A 14,947-nucleotide genomic window follows, 5' to 3' on the forward strand; every position below is an offset into this window, starting at 1 on the left:
TATGAGCAAAAGTCTCATCTTTGGTACTCCATAAGCCATGCAAGCCCATTAGTAATAGCATACAGCTACTCCTCATAAATACGCCATGGATTAGGTAGCTTTGGTCTGCATGTGGTTATGGTAAACCCAGAGAAGCAAGGAGAAATTTCTGATAAGTAAGTCAAGTTTTCCAGAAAAGATAATCTTGGCTCTTTACAAGCCAGGATATAAACCAACTCTGATGTAAATTTTTCTCAGGGTGATCATACCACCTACTTCTGCCCCATCATGAGGCATTTGCTATTCTTCCTTTTAAAAAACTGATGATAAATGAGGTTGGTAGCCTTTTTCCTTAAAGAGAAATGCAAACGGCTACACTACTTACTGTCGCAAGGAGGGAGTCCTACAGATCTCTCATCCTGAGGCTCTACTTCGTTGTCTGGAGTGATGTAAGGCTTTTTGTTGGTATCTTGCAGAAGCATCAAAAACACCTTTTGGGAATTAAGAGGAAATATATATTTTACATTTCTTCACAAATTACACTTATTTGCACTTCTTTTGTCTCAATCATCCAATAGGTAATAACAACACATATCAAATACATCCTGTGTTTCATTGGTCATTCATTCAACTAGTGTAACTCTAAGAATGTATGTCCTGCGGGGGTTCTGATATGCCATGTCACTAAGGCAATTAAGTTGTGACTTATTGATGCCACTATTTATTTAGGGCTGAAAGAAGACAGATCTTGACATGTGTAAACCCTGAGATGAGTCTCAAATCAACAAAACTATGACAAAGGGGAAAAGAGTGTGAGCCAAGACAGCAAGACCTGTAGTATGCTAGGGACAATGAAGCCTTTAGCTGCATTTGAAGACCTGAGGGACACAGGAATGGCTGAACTAAGGACCTCCAATATACATCAAGGAACATTCATCTAGGAGGAGTGCTTTAGCCCCACCCCAGAAGTCAAAGATACTGAACCACGTAACACTGCCCCTCTATGAAGAAGGCACAGGCTCTCTTGTTGACAGTGCTGGGACAATTTGTGACCACAGACACAGGGCTCACCATCAGGCTATGAGAATGCTGCATCTGTAAAGCCAGTAATGAGCTCATCAGATTGGTAAGTTCTGGCTGAAGAAGCTTTGAGCATACTTTGGATACATGCACTATCTATACTACCATCACATCTGTAGTCAAAATTCACTGTTAAGAGAGGCACAGTTCACTGTCTCTGTAGCCGTCTTACACATACGCTTTCATCCCTTCCATCTCTGCACCTATCTACTACCAAAATATCCACAGAGATCCAGGTCCCTCTGGCCCTGACCACACTTCTAAGGGTCTAACTAGCTCATGCTCAGCATTTCCACTCTCTTCCTGAACTTATGACTTATAATAAACAACATCATGAGTCCTTTAAAAAAGCAAAGAGTCATAAATTTGTCAACAAGTTCCTGGTCTGACCCTTTCCACAGGTGAAGACACATGGAGAGGGCCCCAGAGACTGAAGCAGAAAGTAAGTGAGCCCACAGGGAAAGGTTTCTACTCTCTCTTCATGTGGTTAATTAGTTCAGACAGAATCCTACTGAGTAAAAGCTGCATCTTCAACACTGGTCAAGGTCGGGAGGTTTTGTTAGATCTTAAGTAGTTCTCTCCTTTGAAAGATAACAAATACTACTTATTCCCAGCAAGATCTCCAAGAAAAGCTATAATACTCATCCCACTACAAATAAAAACAGTATTAACAATAACTTAGAATAACACCGTGCATATATGTCAGCCATACATCCCTGAATACATTGCTTCATCTCTGTGTGACTTGGTTCCTTGGTGAACTAAATGATAATAATAAGACACATGTTATAGGACCATTGAAAGCAATAAATGTATTTTTAAGAGAGACTGATGGGAACCATGCCTGGCATATAACCTGCTCATGCTATCTCATCCTGACTTCCCAGAGGACACCCATACATGATAGGCTTCATTATGTAATTCTCAAATCAATCTAATAAGATAAGTACTGCTAGCCCCACTGTAAATGAAAGCTTGGAGGATTAGCATGATAATCATTCACTCAGCACATACACACAGAATGAAATTAGAAACAAGAGTGTGAGCTGAGAATTATTCACTGAATGAGAACTCATCTATGAGTTTTATTTTAAAAGAAAATTTTATTTGATGGTTGGCCACATGTAACTAAATCATGAAGCATACTTTTATTTCAGTAGGTGCATTTTACAACAGTCATCATGCCTTCTTTTTAAACTCCCATCTCTTACACACACACATACACACACACACACACACACACACACACACACACTTTTGCAGGTGGATATGTGCATGTCTAAGACTGTGAATGTATACAAGTCTATTATTTGTATATTCATACATATTGGAGAAAGAAGCAAAATAAAACATAGGTTTTCCCAAACCAAGCTCAAAAGGTAGATGGATATGTGATCAGAACAATTAGCACATAGCCAGCAGTATCTAGGTGCTGCTGCGTGCCCAGTGTGTTTCTCCAGCTCATGAGTGTACAAGGCTCCCAAGATATAAGGAAGAGAGGAGTGCCATCTAGTGTTGACTCTCCTTAGCTACAGGCACACTGGCCAGGGATTTCAGGGACTAAAATGTCAAAGGAGCCCAAAGGACAGAACAGAAGGGTCACATTTCACAAAAATCTTGAAACTGAATCCTGTAGGCAAAATGTCTGGGCTCATGGTGTGCATATGCTTTTGCAATTTGGATCTGTAAACCCTGTGCTAAATAGATGTAGTATCCCTCCTGTTGCAAGCCTCCATTTTAGAACAGTCTCATCAGTACAGGACAGAAAAGATAAGGGTTTAATAAAAAAAATATATGAAAAGGATTCAAACATTCCACTAGGTTCTGGAACTATAAGTTTACATTTTCAGTTCAAAGTATTTTTTATCATTTGATATAGATTCTCTACAAAAGATAATCAGTTTTGCTGCATCTCTCCATTTATGCAAACTAATATAAAAATTCTCATTATAGGTAAAATTGTGAAAGGACTTCTCTAAACACCCCTACAAAATGGATATGAAGGAGGTATGAACACATGCATAGGATACCATCTGATGAGATGACCATCTAACATCCCAGACACATTGTCTAGTCTATGAAGCATCTTGTATTTGTATACTATGCAAAGAAGAGTATCACATCTGTATACCTCATGCTGTTCTTTGGATGTTTTTCTATCACTTGTAGATGAAAAGTGGCCAGAGGACAGTTCAAATGGGACAAATTTTGCCCACACCACTCTGTATTTATATAAAAGAGTTGGATAATCATCTCTAATCTCATCTAATATTTTGCATCTCACAAAGATGATTATATCAGACATCTCAAGTAAGCAAAGCTTCACAACTGCTCACACTGCTCCTATTTTTATTCAAACAAAATTAATGGATATGAAATATGCCATGTTGAGGTTAAATTCCAAAGATACTAACTTGCAAGGGAAAAAATGAGCAGAAAACAATATAGCTTTAAATGCAATGGCTAGGGATTTTCTGTCCTTTTTTTCTTTTCTTTTTTTGTGAAAAATAAATTCAACAGTTGGAAGAATCTTCATTTGGAAACTTATATCTCCTTAATTAAGAGAAGCTTCAGGGTGTAAGCCTGCTACCATAGCCTTGTGTCATCTGTGCACTGATAGTACTATCAATCCCTTGGGCAGGAGGGAAGTGGTTCATTGGCTGTGCTCTCTATTTAAAGGGTACTGGAAAATAGTGTCTGACCTCAGGCGCAATACACTCTCAAAGTGTCAGTGTGATGGACTATACCCAGATATTGTCAGCACACCCTGCCTTTGGCAGGTGCTAGAAAAACTGATGAGACTGACCTGCCTTCTAATGACAACAGAGTTGGGCTGACTGATGACAGTGGCAAAGTTGGAATTGCCAAGCTTTAACTAAAATACAGCATGGCCTGTATTTTGTTTCAGTTTCTCCTAAATGATATAGTTTTCCTTCTCTTTTTGTTTTTTTTTCCAAGCAAAAGAAGACATTGTATAAAGATCTCACATAAATAAGACACAGGAGTTACTAGGAACTTCTCCCAAAAGCAAGGCTCTGGCTAAAGCACCTCTACTGTACCACACAGTGAGTTGTACCCAACAGCAGCACCCTATCATCATACAGAAGCACCACTGCTCTGGAATGACTGCCTTGTCATATCAACTACAGGCTTGGAAACCTAGGACAGCACATTCATCACGTCATGATTTTGTAGAACGTAGTATAAAATGAGATCCCTGAACCCGAATCCATGAAGAACATACTCCCTTGCTTCCATGCCTTGGACTGAAGCTCCATGTTCCACTAATGGCTGCTGCTGTATTATGATATCAGTGTTTCTCATCTGAGCATGCTGTAACCATCCAATACAGACCTGTCTTCTTACATTATTTCCACCCAAAAAATAGAGGTGTTTCTCCTCATCCTAAGTTCCACAAAATGACATATATTTACAGGGTCAAGAAATGAAGATGTGACCATTTGAGGGGACTCATTATTAGTCTTATCACACTATAAGAACATGTTTAAAGCAAGACTATTTACTGACTATATGCTTAGATATCCTGAAAACAGTGAAAGACAATGGACAGAGTAGTAGATGCCATCATGCAGCACACTAAAGCTCTGATTCCTGATGGTGGAAGATGTGATGCCTTCCCTGGCTCATGTACAGGGCAGGGTGGGTGTGCTAAGTTACATGAGGTATAAAAAACTAACTCTAAGTCAGACTTGTGGTCTCCAGCACCTCAAAATGGCTCTTTATAAAGTGAAAGTGTCAAGTATGGGCTCTAGGGCTCTAACTTCATGGACTGAAACCACAATGTTTAAATCCCAAGCAGTAACCAGAAGTGCTTGACCTTGAGAGTTTTAAATTAAGAAGACTTAAGTACAAAACTGAAGCCACCTAGAAATAGGAACTAGGTTGTATTTTGATGAAAATAAACAAGGGAATGGAAGGAGGGGGAAGGAAGAAAAGGGGAAAGGAGGGAATGATAAAAGAAAGATGAAAGGAAGGGAGAGGGAGATAGAGAGAGAGAAAAGGAGGACAATTAGGTAAATGGATGGATCTGGAGAATATCATCCTGAGTGAGGTAACCCAATCACAAAAGAACAAACACAGTATGCACTCTCTGATAAGTGGTTAGTAGCCCAGAAGTTTGGAATACAGGAAGAACTACCCACATTCCACAAGGAACTCAAGAAGAAGGAAGACCAAAAGGTGGACATTTCATTCCTTCTTAAAAGGGGGAACCAAATACCCATGGAAGGAGTTGCAGAGATTAACTATGGAGCAGAGACTGAAGGAAGGGCAAGCCAGCCTAAATATAGCTATCTCCTGAGAGGCTCTGACAGTACCTGACTAATATAGATGTAGAGGCTCACAGATATCCATTGAACTGAGTACAGGATCCTCAATGAAGGAGTTAGAGAAAGGACCTATGGAGCTGAGGGGTTTGCAGCCCCTTAGGACGAACAACAATATGAACTAACTAGTACCCTCAGAGCTCCCAGGGTCTCAACCACCAACCAAGGTCTGCACATGGATGAGTCTGATTATTCTGACAGCATGTGTATAGTAGAGGATTGCAAATTCGATCATCAATAGGAGGAGAGGACCTCGGCCCTGTGAAGGTTCTGTGCTCCAGTGTAGGGGAATGCCAGGGCCAATAAGTGGGAAAGGGTGGGGTGGCAGACATGGGGAGGGGGGAGGCAACAGGGTTTTGTTTTAGTTGTTTTTGGTTTTTTGTTTGTTTGTTTGTTTGTTTTTTGGAGGGGAAACTGGGAAAGGAGAAATTTACATTAAATAAAGAAAATATCTAATTAAAAAAAAAAGAAGAAGAAGAAGACAAAAAAGGGCAATGTGAAGGACCTGTCACTGCAAAGGCTGGTATGGTTTAAGCATCAAACTAAGAAATTCCAGAAATTAATGAATAAGAAAGGAAGAATAGGGTAGAATCCATGAGTCACCTCTGATCTAAATGGAGAGTTCATCAAAGAGACCTCTAAGCATGGACAAGAAACAGAATTGTGACGACAACCCAGGGCAAGTTCCCTAATGATAGCTAATTCAGATAGGGAACTTTGGAATGTGCCAAAAACTGAAGTAGTAGAAAACAGAAGTCAGGGAGTCTTAAAGTACGTCCTCAAAAAACAAAGAAAGTAATTCCCTTTTTAGTGAAAGCCTACTTTACTACAAAACTCTGCTCTTCACCCAGGTGGTCAAATTTCTCCTCAGTAGCATTGACCAGATCAACTCCATCAAGAGAGAAAGAGAGAGAGAGAGAGAGAGAGAGAGAGAGAGAGAGAGAGAGAGAGAAGAAAAAGGCATATAGCATCAGCCCTAGAATACTCTAGACATCTACCCTAAAATAAATGCCTAATCTACTCACAAGAAGATAGGACAAACCCATACTGAGGTCATTGTGCCACATGAGTACTCTGTAGTATTCAGAACTCCTGAGGTCAGGGAGATCAAGAAAATAGAAATTCTTCCTGGTGATGACTAAAGAGGCATCCTGGAGTTCATCTTCATCATTATTATTGTTATTGTTAGTATGTGTGTTTGTGAGACTGAAGTACATGTTCATGAGCGTGCAATGAGCAGTATTTCAGGTTTATTCATCTGTCAATCACGAGGTTATGGCCTTGAGACTAGGTCTGTGCTGGTTAGCCAGGAAGCTTTTGTGATCTATTAGTCTCTGTCACCAAAGCTGAAGCCAGAGGCACTTGTGGCCATGAGCAGCTTTTTACATGGGTACTGTGTGTTCAAACTTGGGTACCCATGCCTAACAAATGCTCTTACTTTCTGAACCCTATCCACAGACTCTGGATTGTGACTTTGTTCTTCTGGATGAAGTCCTATGTCTCTTTGCAGTGTCTAAACTGGACAGTCATAATCTATTCTTAGAAATTCACCCCAAAAAAGAAAAAATAAAGACAATTTTAAACCAGATCAAGTCCTACTCTGGACCTGATTTTTATCACATTCTCAGACTCTGCCTCTGTATGCTGCTCGATGTAGGATTCCCTGAGTAATAAATCTCAGGGATCCAAAACCAAACTCGCAACAGGGCAAAAGAGACTCATTCTCCACAACTTGACACATTAGAAGAAATCATTCACCTGACCTTTCTACATTATTATTATATTCAAATGAACAAAAAGTCCAGCCTGCACTACATAATAAGGTCTGTGCCATGTTGGGCTATCATGTGAGTCCCTGCCTCAAAAGAGTAAGAATAAAAATCACACAACAACCAAAGAAAACACATTAGTAAAATTCACCATATGTGCATTACACAAGAAATTATGACTGGTCTTCAGAGTCATTGCAAGTGAGCATCATCTGTACACCCAAGCTCTCCTGATGTCCTCAATCCTTGGTCCTCAATCCTTCACATGGTATAGTGTTCTCTGACAGCATCTTCCTTATTTTCAAACATCAGAATAGAAAATGCTTCTTTTTTTAACATTTATTTTAGTTATTCACTGTACTGTGTTTATGCATGTACCTGTATGCATGTGACATAGAGTGGGTGGATGTCAGGGAACAGTTTACTGGAGTCAGATCTTTCCATCATGTGCGTCCTGGAAGATACACTCAGGATCTCAGACTTGAAATGAAGTGTCTTTACCTACTGAGTAAACTGTTTATAAATGAAGCTCAGATACAACCCAATTGCAAATATCAACCTAGGGATACAGAAACCATAATTTATTTTTAAAAATTTATTGTATTCTTAAAGCAAAATCTGCTTTCTAGTTACAGAGTCAGAAACTCTATTAAACAGGTTTTCTCAACTCCAAGAAAGTTATCAAGCAAAATGCAGATAAACAAAGAGACAGCACGCAGAGCAGCCAGCTAATTGAGGGTCGATAGCCACAGTAGAAGGAAGTCAATGCTCCCGTAAAGAGACATTGAAAGACTACACCAAACAAAAGAAAATTCTTCAAAGACACCAAATCTTTTTGTGATTTAAGATAGCTTTCTCAAACCAACCCAAAGATAATGCTACACTGTGTTTCATTAAGTCTCATGAGTATCTTAGGTATTTTAACACTTGTTTGTGTTTTCCCCTAAGAAAATAAATGTTTTAAAAACACATGTGTCTGTATGAGAGAGTCAAGAAGAAATACTTCTGATTCAACAAATCAATATTTATTTAGGATGATTATATGAACAACATAGCATGTACAAAAGGAGAAAGGAGAAAAAAATCACTTCAAATAGTTGAAGAGATGCATGTTACATCCCCAAATCAACTGAGCAATTGCTCTAATACTTCTTGTATCTATTGTTAAGATGCATAAACGAGGGAGATGAGTCTGGACACAGACAAAATAATGTGCAGACATGGGTCAGGCAACTTCATTATTCCTTTAAGAAGGTAATTGGAATGAAAGAACCTTACATTTTGAATGTAGTGGATCCAATGCTCTATGTAGTCAATAAATTGATAGCTTAGATTTTACCATATGCAAATTAATAAAAAGAAGGCATATTTTTAAGAAAAGAGGTCAAAGGGAAAGAGAATTAAGAAATTTCTGGAGACATAGAGCACATATATATAAATCACAAACACAAATATTGAAGAAAATAAAAGTTAATACTATGTACAAATAGAGATATTTAAGATATAAAAATAATTTTTATAAGTCACACTACAGTGGCAAGCCTAACATAACATTTGAAAAGGAGAGGGCATTCCCAGGAACTTCAGCGTGTTGGTATAAGCTCAGTTTGGCTCTTTCCCACTGTTCCTCTGAGGCTTCCCTTCTAACCCATCTCAATTCCTTTATGTCAGCCACCAACCCACATAAACACTTTCCATGATAACCTCACTAGGCTGCCCTGACTGTCTCTCCAGGCCTTTAGACATCTCCAAATTTATCCTTTATTCCTATAACAGCCTGCAAGGGCTGTCACAAGAAGGCCTGCAGGAGCCCCTCTTTTTACCTAAAACTATTTCCTGCACTATGGCCCCACACAGTCTTTTCACTTAGCCTATCTCCATCTCTTTATGCCACCCACAGATCCGGAGAGGCACTTCCTGCCAGGGACCTCCCAGCAACTATACTTGTCAAGAATGTAAAGGTAGCAGCTGCAACCAAAGAACCCAACCCAACAAAGACAGGACAAAAAGAAAAATCCCAGGGCCAGGTGTTTTTAGCATGGAATTCTACAAGACCTGAAAAGAGTTAATGCCGATACTTCTCAAATTATTTCACAAAATAGAAACAGAAAGAACACTACCCGATTCACTTTACAAGGTCCTAGTTACCACGATACTCAAACTACATAAAGACCCAATAAAGTAAGAGAGTTATGGAGCAATTTCTCTTATGAACATAGATGAAAAAAATTCTCAATAAAACACATGTAAAGTGCATTAAAAAGCACATTAAAACTATCATCCATATGATGAAGTAGGCTTCATCCCAGAGATATATGGATATTTCAGATTACATAAACTGATAAATGTAACTCACCATATAAACAAATTGAAAGATAAAACCACATGAGCATCTCATTAGATTCTAAAAGAGTCTTTGACAAAATCCAGCACCCCTTCATAATAAAAGTTCTGGAGAGATTAGGGATACAACAGATACAATGGACACACCTAAACCTAATATAGGTAGTTTATAGCAAGCCCATAGCCAACTTCAACTTAAATGGAGAGAAACGTAAAACAATTCCATTAAAATCAAGAATAAGACTAGTTTTTCCACTTCCTCCACACATACTCTATATAGAACCTGAAGTCTTACCTAGAACAATAAGAAAACTCAAGGAGATCAAGGGATACAAATCAGAAAGGAAAAAGTTGGCAGTATACATAAGGGACCCTAAAAAATCTACCAGGAAACTCCTACAGCTAAGAAACCCTTGATCAAAGTAACTGGATACAATGTCAACTCAAAACAAAAAAATTACAAACCACAAACCATAAGAAACTCAAGAAGAAAAACCAAAGTGTGGATACTTCGTTCCTTCTTAAAAGGGGGAACGAAATACCCATGGAAGGGGTTGTAAAGACTAACTATGGAGCAGAGACTAAAGGAAGGACAATTCAGAGACTGCTCCACCTGGGAATCCTTCCCATATTCAATCATCAAATCTAGACACTCTTGTGGATGCCAACAAGTGCTGGATGACAGGAGCTTGATATAGCTGTCTCCTGAGAGGCTCTGACAGTACCTGACTAATACAGAAGTAGAGGCTCACAGCCACCCATTGGACTGAGTAGAGGGTCCCCAATGAAAGAGCTAGAGAAAGGACTCAAGGAGCTGAAGGGTTTGTAGCCCCTTAGGATGAACAACAATATGAACTAACTCATACTCTTAGAGCTCCCAGGGACTAAAACTCCAACCAAAGAGTACAAATGGGGGACTCATGACTCCAACCACATGCATATAGCAGAAGATGGCCAAGTCAGTCATCAATGGGAGGAGAGGACCTTGGCCCTGTGAAGGTTCTATGCCCCAGTGCAGGGGAATGTCAGGGCCAGTAAGCAGGAGGGGGTGGGATGGTCAGCAGGGGGAGGGGGGAGGGAACAGGGGATTGTTTTAGTTTTGGTTTTTTTTTTATTTTATTTTATTTTTGGAGGGGAACCTGGGAAAGGAGATATTGTAAATAAAGAAAACATCTAAAAAAAAATTAGTAGCCCTCCTATATCCAAACAACAGACTGAGAAAGAAGTCAGGGAAACACCTCTCACAATGGCCTGAAATACTATAGAGAATCTTGGGACAACTCTAACCAAACAAGAAAGACTTGTATGATAAAAACTTTAAGACACTGAATAAGATATCCAAAGATGGAAAGCTCTCCCATGCTCATGCATTAGTAGGATAAATATAGTAAAAATGGCCATCTTACCAAAGCAAGCACACTATTGATTCAATGCCATCCCCAGTCAAAATTTTAACACAATCCTTCACAGATTGTGAAATGGCAATTTTTGGCTTCATATAATGTCTTAGTTAAGGTTTCTATTGCTGTGAAGAAACACCATAACTAAAAGCAAGTTGTGGAAGACAGAGTTTTTTGGCTTACACTTACATCCTGTGAGCTATCATCAGAAGTCAGGACAGGAATTCAAACATGGCAGGAACCTGGAGTCAGAAGCTGATGCAGAAGCCATAGAGGGGTACTGCTTACTGTCTTGCTTCTTATTGGCTGGTTCAGCCTTCTTTCTTATAGAACCTTCTTTCTTGTCTTCTAGACACTCTTGTGGATGCCAGCAAGTGCTGGATGACAGAAGCCTGATATAGCTGTCTCCTGAGAGGCTCTGACAGTACCTGACTAATACAGAAGTAGAGGCTCACAGTCACCCATTGGACTGAGTACAGGGTCCCCAATGAAAGAGCTAGAGAACTTCTCCAGTAAGGAGGAGGGGGTGGGATGGTGAGCAGGGGGAGGGGGAGGGAACAGGGGATTGTTTTAGTTTTGGGGTTTTTTTATTTTATTTTATTTTTGGAGGGGAACCTGGGAAAGGAGATATTATAAATAAAGAAAACATCCATCCCACCCCCTCCTGCTTACTGTCTTCAGAAACCAAATGAGGTTGCCAGTACCTACCTAGAATGGGTTATGTCTAATGGAGTTGTTTGGCCAAAATGGTACATCAGGAACCCCCAAACAAACCAGGCTTTTGCCAAGACTACAGTTTGCTCTCAAAAAACTGACAACAAAGTCTTACTGCTAAAGACAACAGCTACATAACTCATAGAAACACGTCCAGTTTAGTTTTTATGGGATCTCTGAGTGGCAAACACATGGGTCTCTGCATATAGGTCTCCCATATGGCTCTTCTTGTTTGTCTTCTGCTTGTTTTGACCAATTATGATGTATTGGGTTTTGTTTTATCTTATTAAAATATATATTGATTTTCTTTTATTATTATCCTTAAGAGTCTGTTTTCTAATGAGAGACAGAAAGAGGTAATCAGGATGGGAAGGGAGGTGGGGAGGAACTAGGAGGAATAAAAGGTGGGGAAATCTCAATCAGGATATAGTCTGTGAGAAAAAAGTCTATTTTAAATAAAAGATGGAAAAAATGACATCACCCTAAAATAACACACTATGCCCGAATTTCTTCCCATTGAATCTCACATTGTGATTTTTCTTGTGATCTCATGTTGTGGTTGCTAGTTTCTCATGAGAGGTTGTGCCTGGAGCCACTGTTACATGTGAGCACATGAATAAGTAATGATGTGGAAGCAGGCTTCTCATTCAACTGCTTCTCTAAGTCCCAGGCTGGCACCTGGAGCACTCACTCTCCACCCTTCCCATCGTTCAGCTGTCCTGACCAGTACAAGCAGTATCAAAGGTACCTTGTGAGACTCTATGCAGAATAGATTCCCCTGTGTGCATCATGATCACCCTAGAGGTGGGGAAAGAAAACACAGAACTTAGCTCTGACTTCTGCAGAGGCCTCCAAAATCATACAGCTATGAATATAATAATAATAATAATAATAATAATAATAATAATAATAATTGACCAACACTGTGTCCTTGATGGCTTCAGTTTCCACAGACCTCAGCATTCTGTAGCTCACCATGGTGGGTTTTTTATTTATCTTAGTTTTCCATAAAATAACACTTATACTAAGAGAAAATGACCCAGAAAAATTCTGCTTCTATGAATAACAAAAGCAAAGCGAGCATGCAGCCAACAGAGCTGGCTCTCCTAGCCTCAGCAGACTCTCCACTGTAATTTCACATGTGACTGAAAACCTCAGCAGACCTGAGAGTCTAACAGAAAAGAAGGAAGGAGGAACATGCATACTGAGAGCATAGAATTATCTTATTTATAAATATGCCTTTCACTGAAAATTATACCTATCAACCTTTCTTTGGCCTCTCCTTGCAATAGCACAGATAGATACATAAATCACATTAGCCACCCAAGCATCTCAGAGCTAAGCATCCACCCAGAAGTGCAGACCTTAAACCACAGTAGTCAACCAAGCATCTCAGAGGTAAGCATCCACCCAGAAGACAAAGAACTACCTCGTGCTTTTAAAGTTCTTAAACTCATAAAATATGAAAGGCAAGCATTCCCTAGTTTCGTTCTTCTTCTTGATAAATATTAACAAGATTCTTGAAGTCTCCTTTTTGGTTAAATAGATATCATGCTAATTACATGAAAGGGATACCCACTCTTCCTGACATACAGATATAAGTATAGATAAGTATTAGAGTATTGAGGTGAGTGTGTAATTTTAATAAGAGTTCTTCATCCAAAAAACTGACTTGTCTTCTGTCCCCAACATGCACAGGTCTCCTGTTTTAGCCTTAACCCTGGCTGAGCTCAGTTTCTCAGTACTAGGCAATGCAAAACCAGCAAAATAGCCAGTAAACCAACAGTGACTAAGAACAGCCTGTCCTTCCAGTCCAAAAGACCTAGACTATGGAGCCACGGTTGGAGGTGGCAGCACTTTGTATCTGTAGGGAAACTGGAAGTGTGCTGGCTCAAGCCCCCAGCTATTCAAATCCTAGCCTTCTTGCCCTGTTTTCCAAACATTTGAAGTTATGACAGTTGATGTTTTAGCCACATTTGAGTATGTAATTCAGTGAACCACAGGCCTGTAAACCTGCATCCAGGCAGGACAATTGATCAATTCCAACTCATGCAATCAAAGGAGAAGACCATGTGCCCTGGTCTTCTACTTTGGTGCAGGGAAGGCTGTTAATCTATCAAAAGTTCCTGAAGATCAATTGAACTTGGGAACATGGATGTGATTTAATTTCAGTCACTCTATGGAGGTGACAGTTTCTCTGTAACAGGAGGCATTACCATTTTGACTCTTGCCAAGTCATGTAACCATAATTTTTCATACTCAGAATATCAATGAAAACTGTTCTGTTTCTTGTATTTATGTTTGCTTGTTCATTGATTTAGATATTATGAGCATATATTCATTAATGAAATAGTCATCCAAATAAATTGTATACTTAAATTCATTCTGCATACCCTTCCCTATCCTCCCTTCTTTGGTGCCCTTTCCAAATAATGCTCCCCACCTTCAAGTCTGCTTTGGAAGTCTAGATTCTGAATATGAGAAGAAATGCACAGTGTTCTTTCTTGTGATAGCTTGTTTTTACTTAGCAAAATGATCTCTAGCTGCACCCATTTTCATAAAATTGACATAATTTCATTATCTGAACCAAACTACAATATGTACATTTCCCACGGATATTTTTAAAGACATTCATCAATTAATGGGTAACTATACCAGTTACTTAGTTTGGCTGTTGTGGCTAGTGATTCAGTAGACACAAATATACAAATATCTCTCTGATAGGACGACTTAGAGTCCCTCCAGTAGTGAAACCGATGATGAATCACATGGTAGTTAAATTAACAAATCTCCACACTAATTATAGCGGCTGCTCTAATTTACTTTCTTATTGGCAGTATAAAAATGTCCCTTTCCCCACATCCTCTGAATTCTCTGCAAGAACCATAAGTGCTGTTATCCACAAAGCCATTGCTCCACAACCCTATGTAGACAATTCTAAGTCCAGAAAATTCATGTTTAGTTCTCAACCTCTGCATGGTAGTTTCAACTGCTTTTAAGTCCTGTTCCGGGGGATTTGACATGCTCGTCTGACCTCTAAAGGTTCACACCTGCATGTGGTTCACATATAAACATTTGGGTATATTCATATCATACCCATACACATAAGATAAAATGAATATTTAGAAGCAGAACTGTCCATGGCAAAGCTGATGCTCTTTGTAGTGTAACTAGTCTCAGAAGGTAGCCATGACTTCTGAAGCATGTACAAATATAGGCTCTATATTTTTGGATTTAAGGAATTTCAAATTGCACCTATTCAAAAAGAGCACCATGTTTGTACTGAATGTGTGAAGCTTTTTTTTTTTTTTTTTTT

General features: G+C 39.3%; 1 protein-coding gene across 1 annotated transcript in view; it reads right to left on the reverse strand.

Moving 5' to 3' along the window:
- Positions 1-14,947, reverse strand: part of Abca13 (ATP binding cassette subfamily A member 13) — a 437,491-nt gene that overhangs the window by 181,319 nt on the left and 241,225 nt on the right. The window contains exon 42 of the mRNA XM_031342061.1: positions 382-470. Within this exon, the coding sequence (XP_031197921.1) occupies positions 382-470 (89 nt within the window). The remainder of the gene's footprint in view (positions 1-381; positions 471-14,947) is intronic.

This window comes from Mastomys coucha, unplaced genomic scaffold (genome assembly GCF_008632895.1).
Source record: "Mastomys coucha isolate ucsf_1 unplaced genomic scaffold, UCSF_Mcou_1 pScaffold22, whole genome shotgun sequence".
Lineage (NCBI taxonomy): Eukaryota > Metazoa > Chordata > Mammalia > Rodentia > Muridae > Mastomys > Mastomys coucha.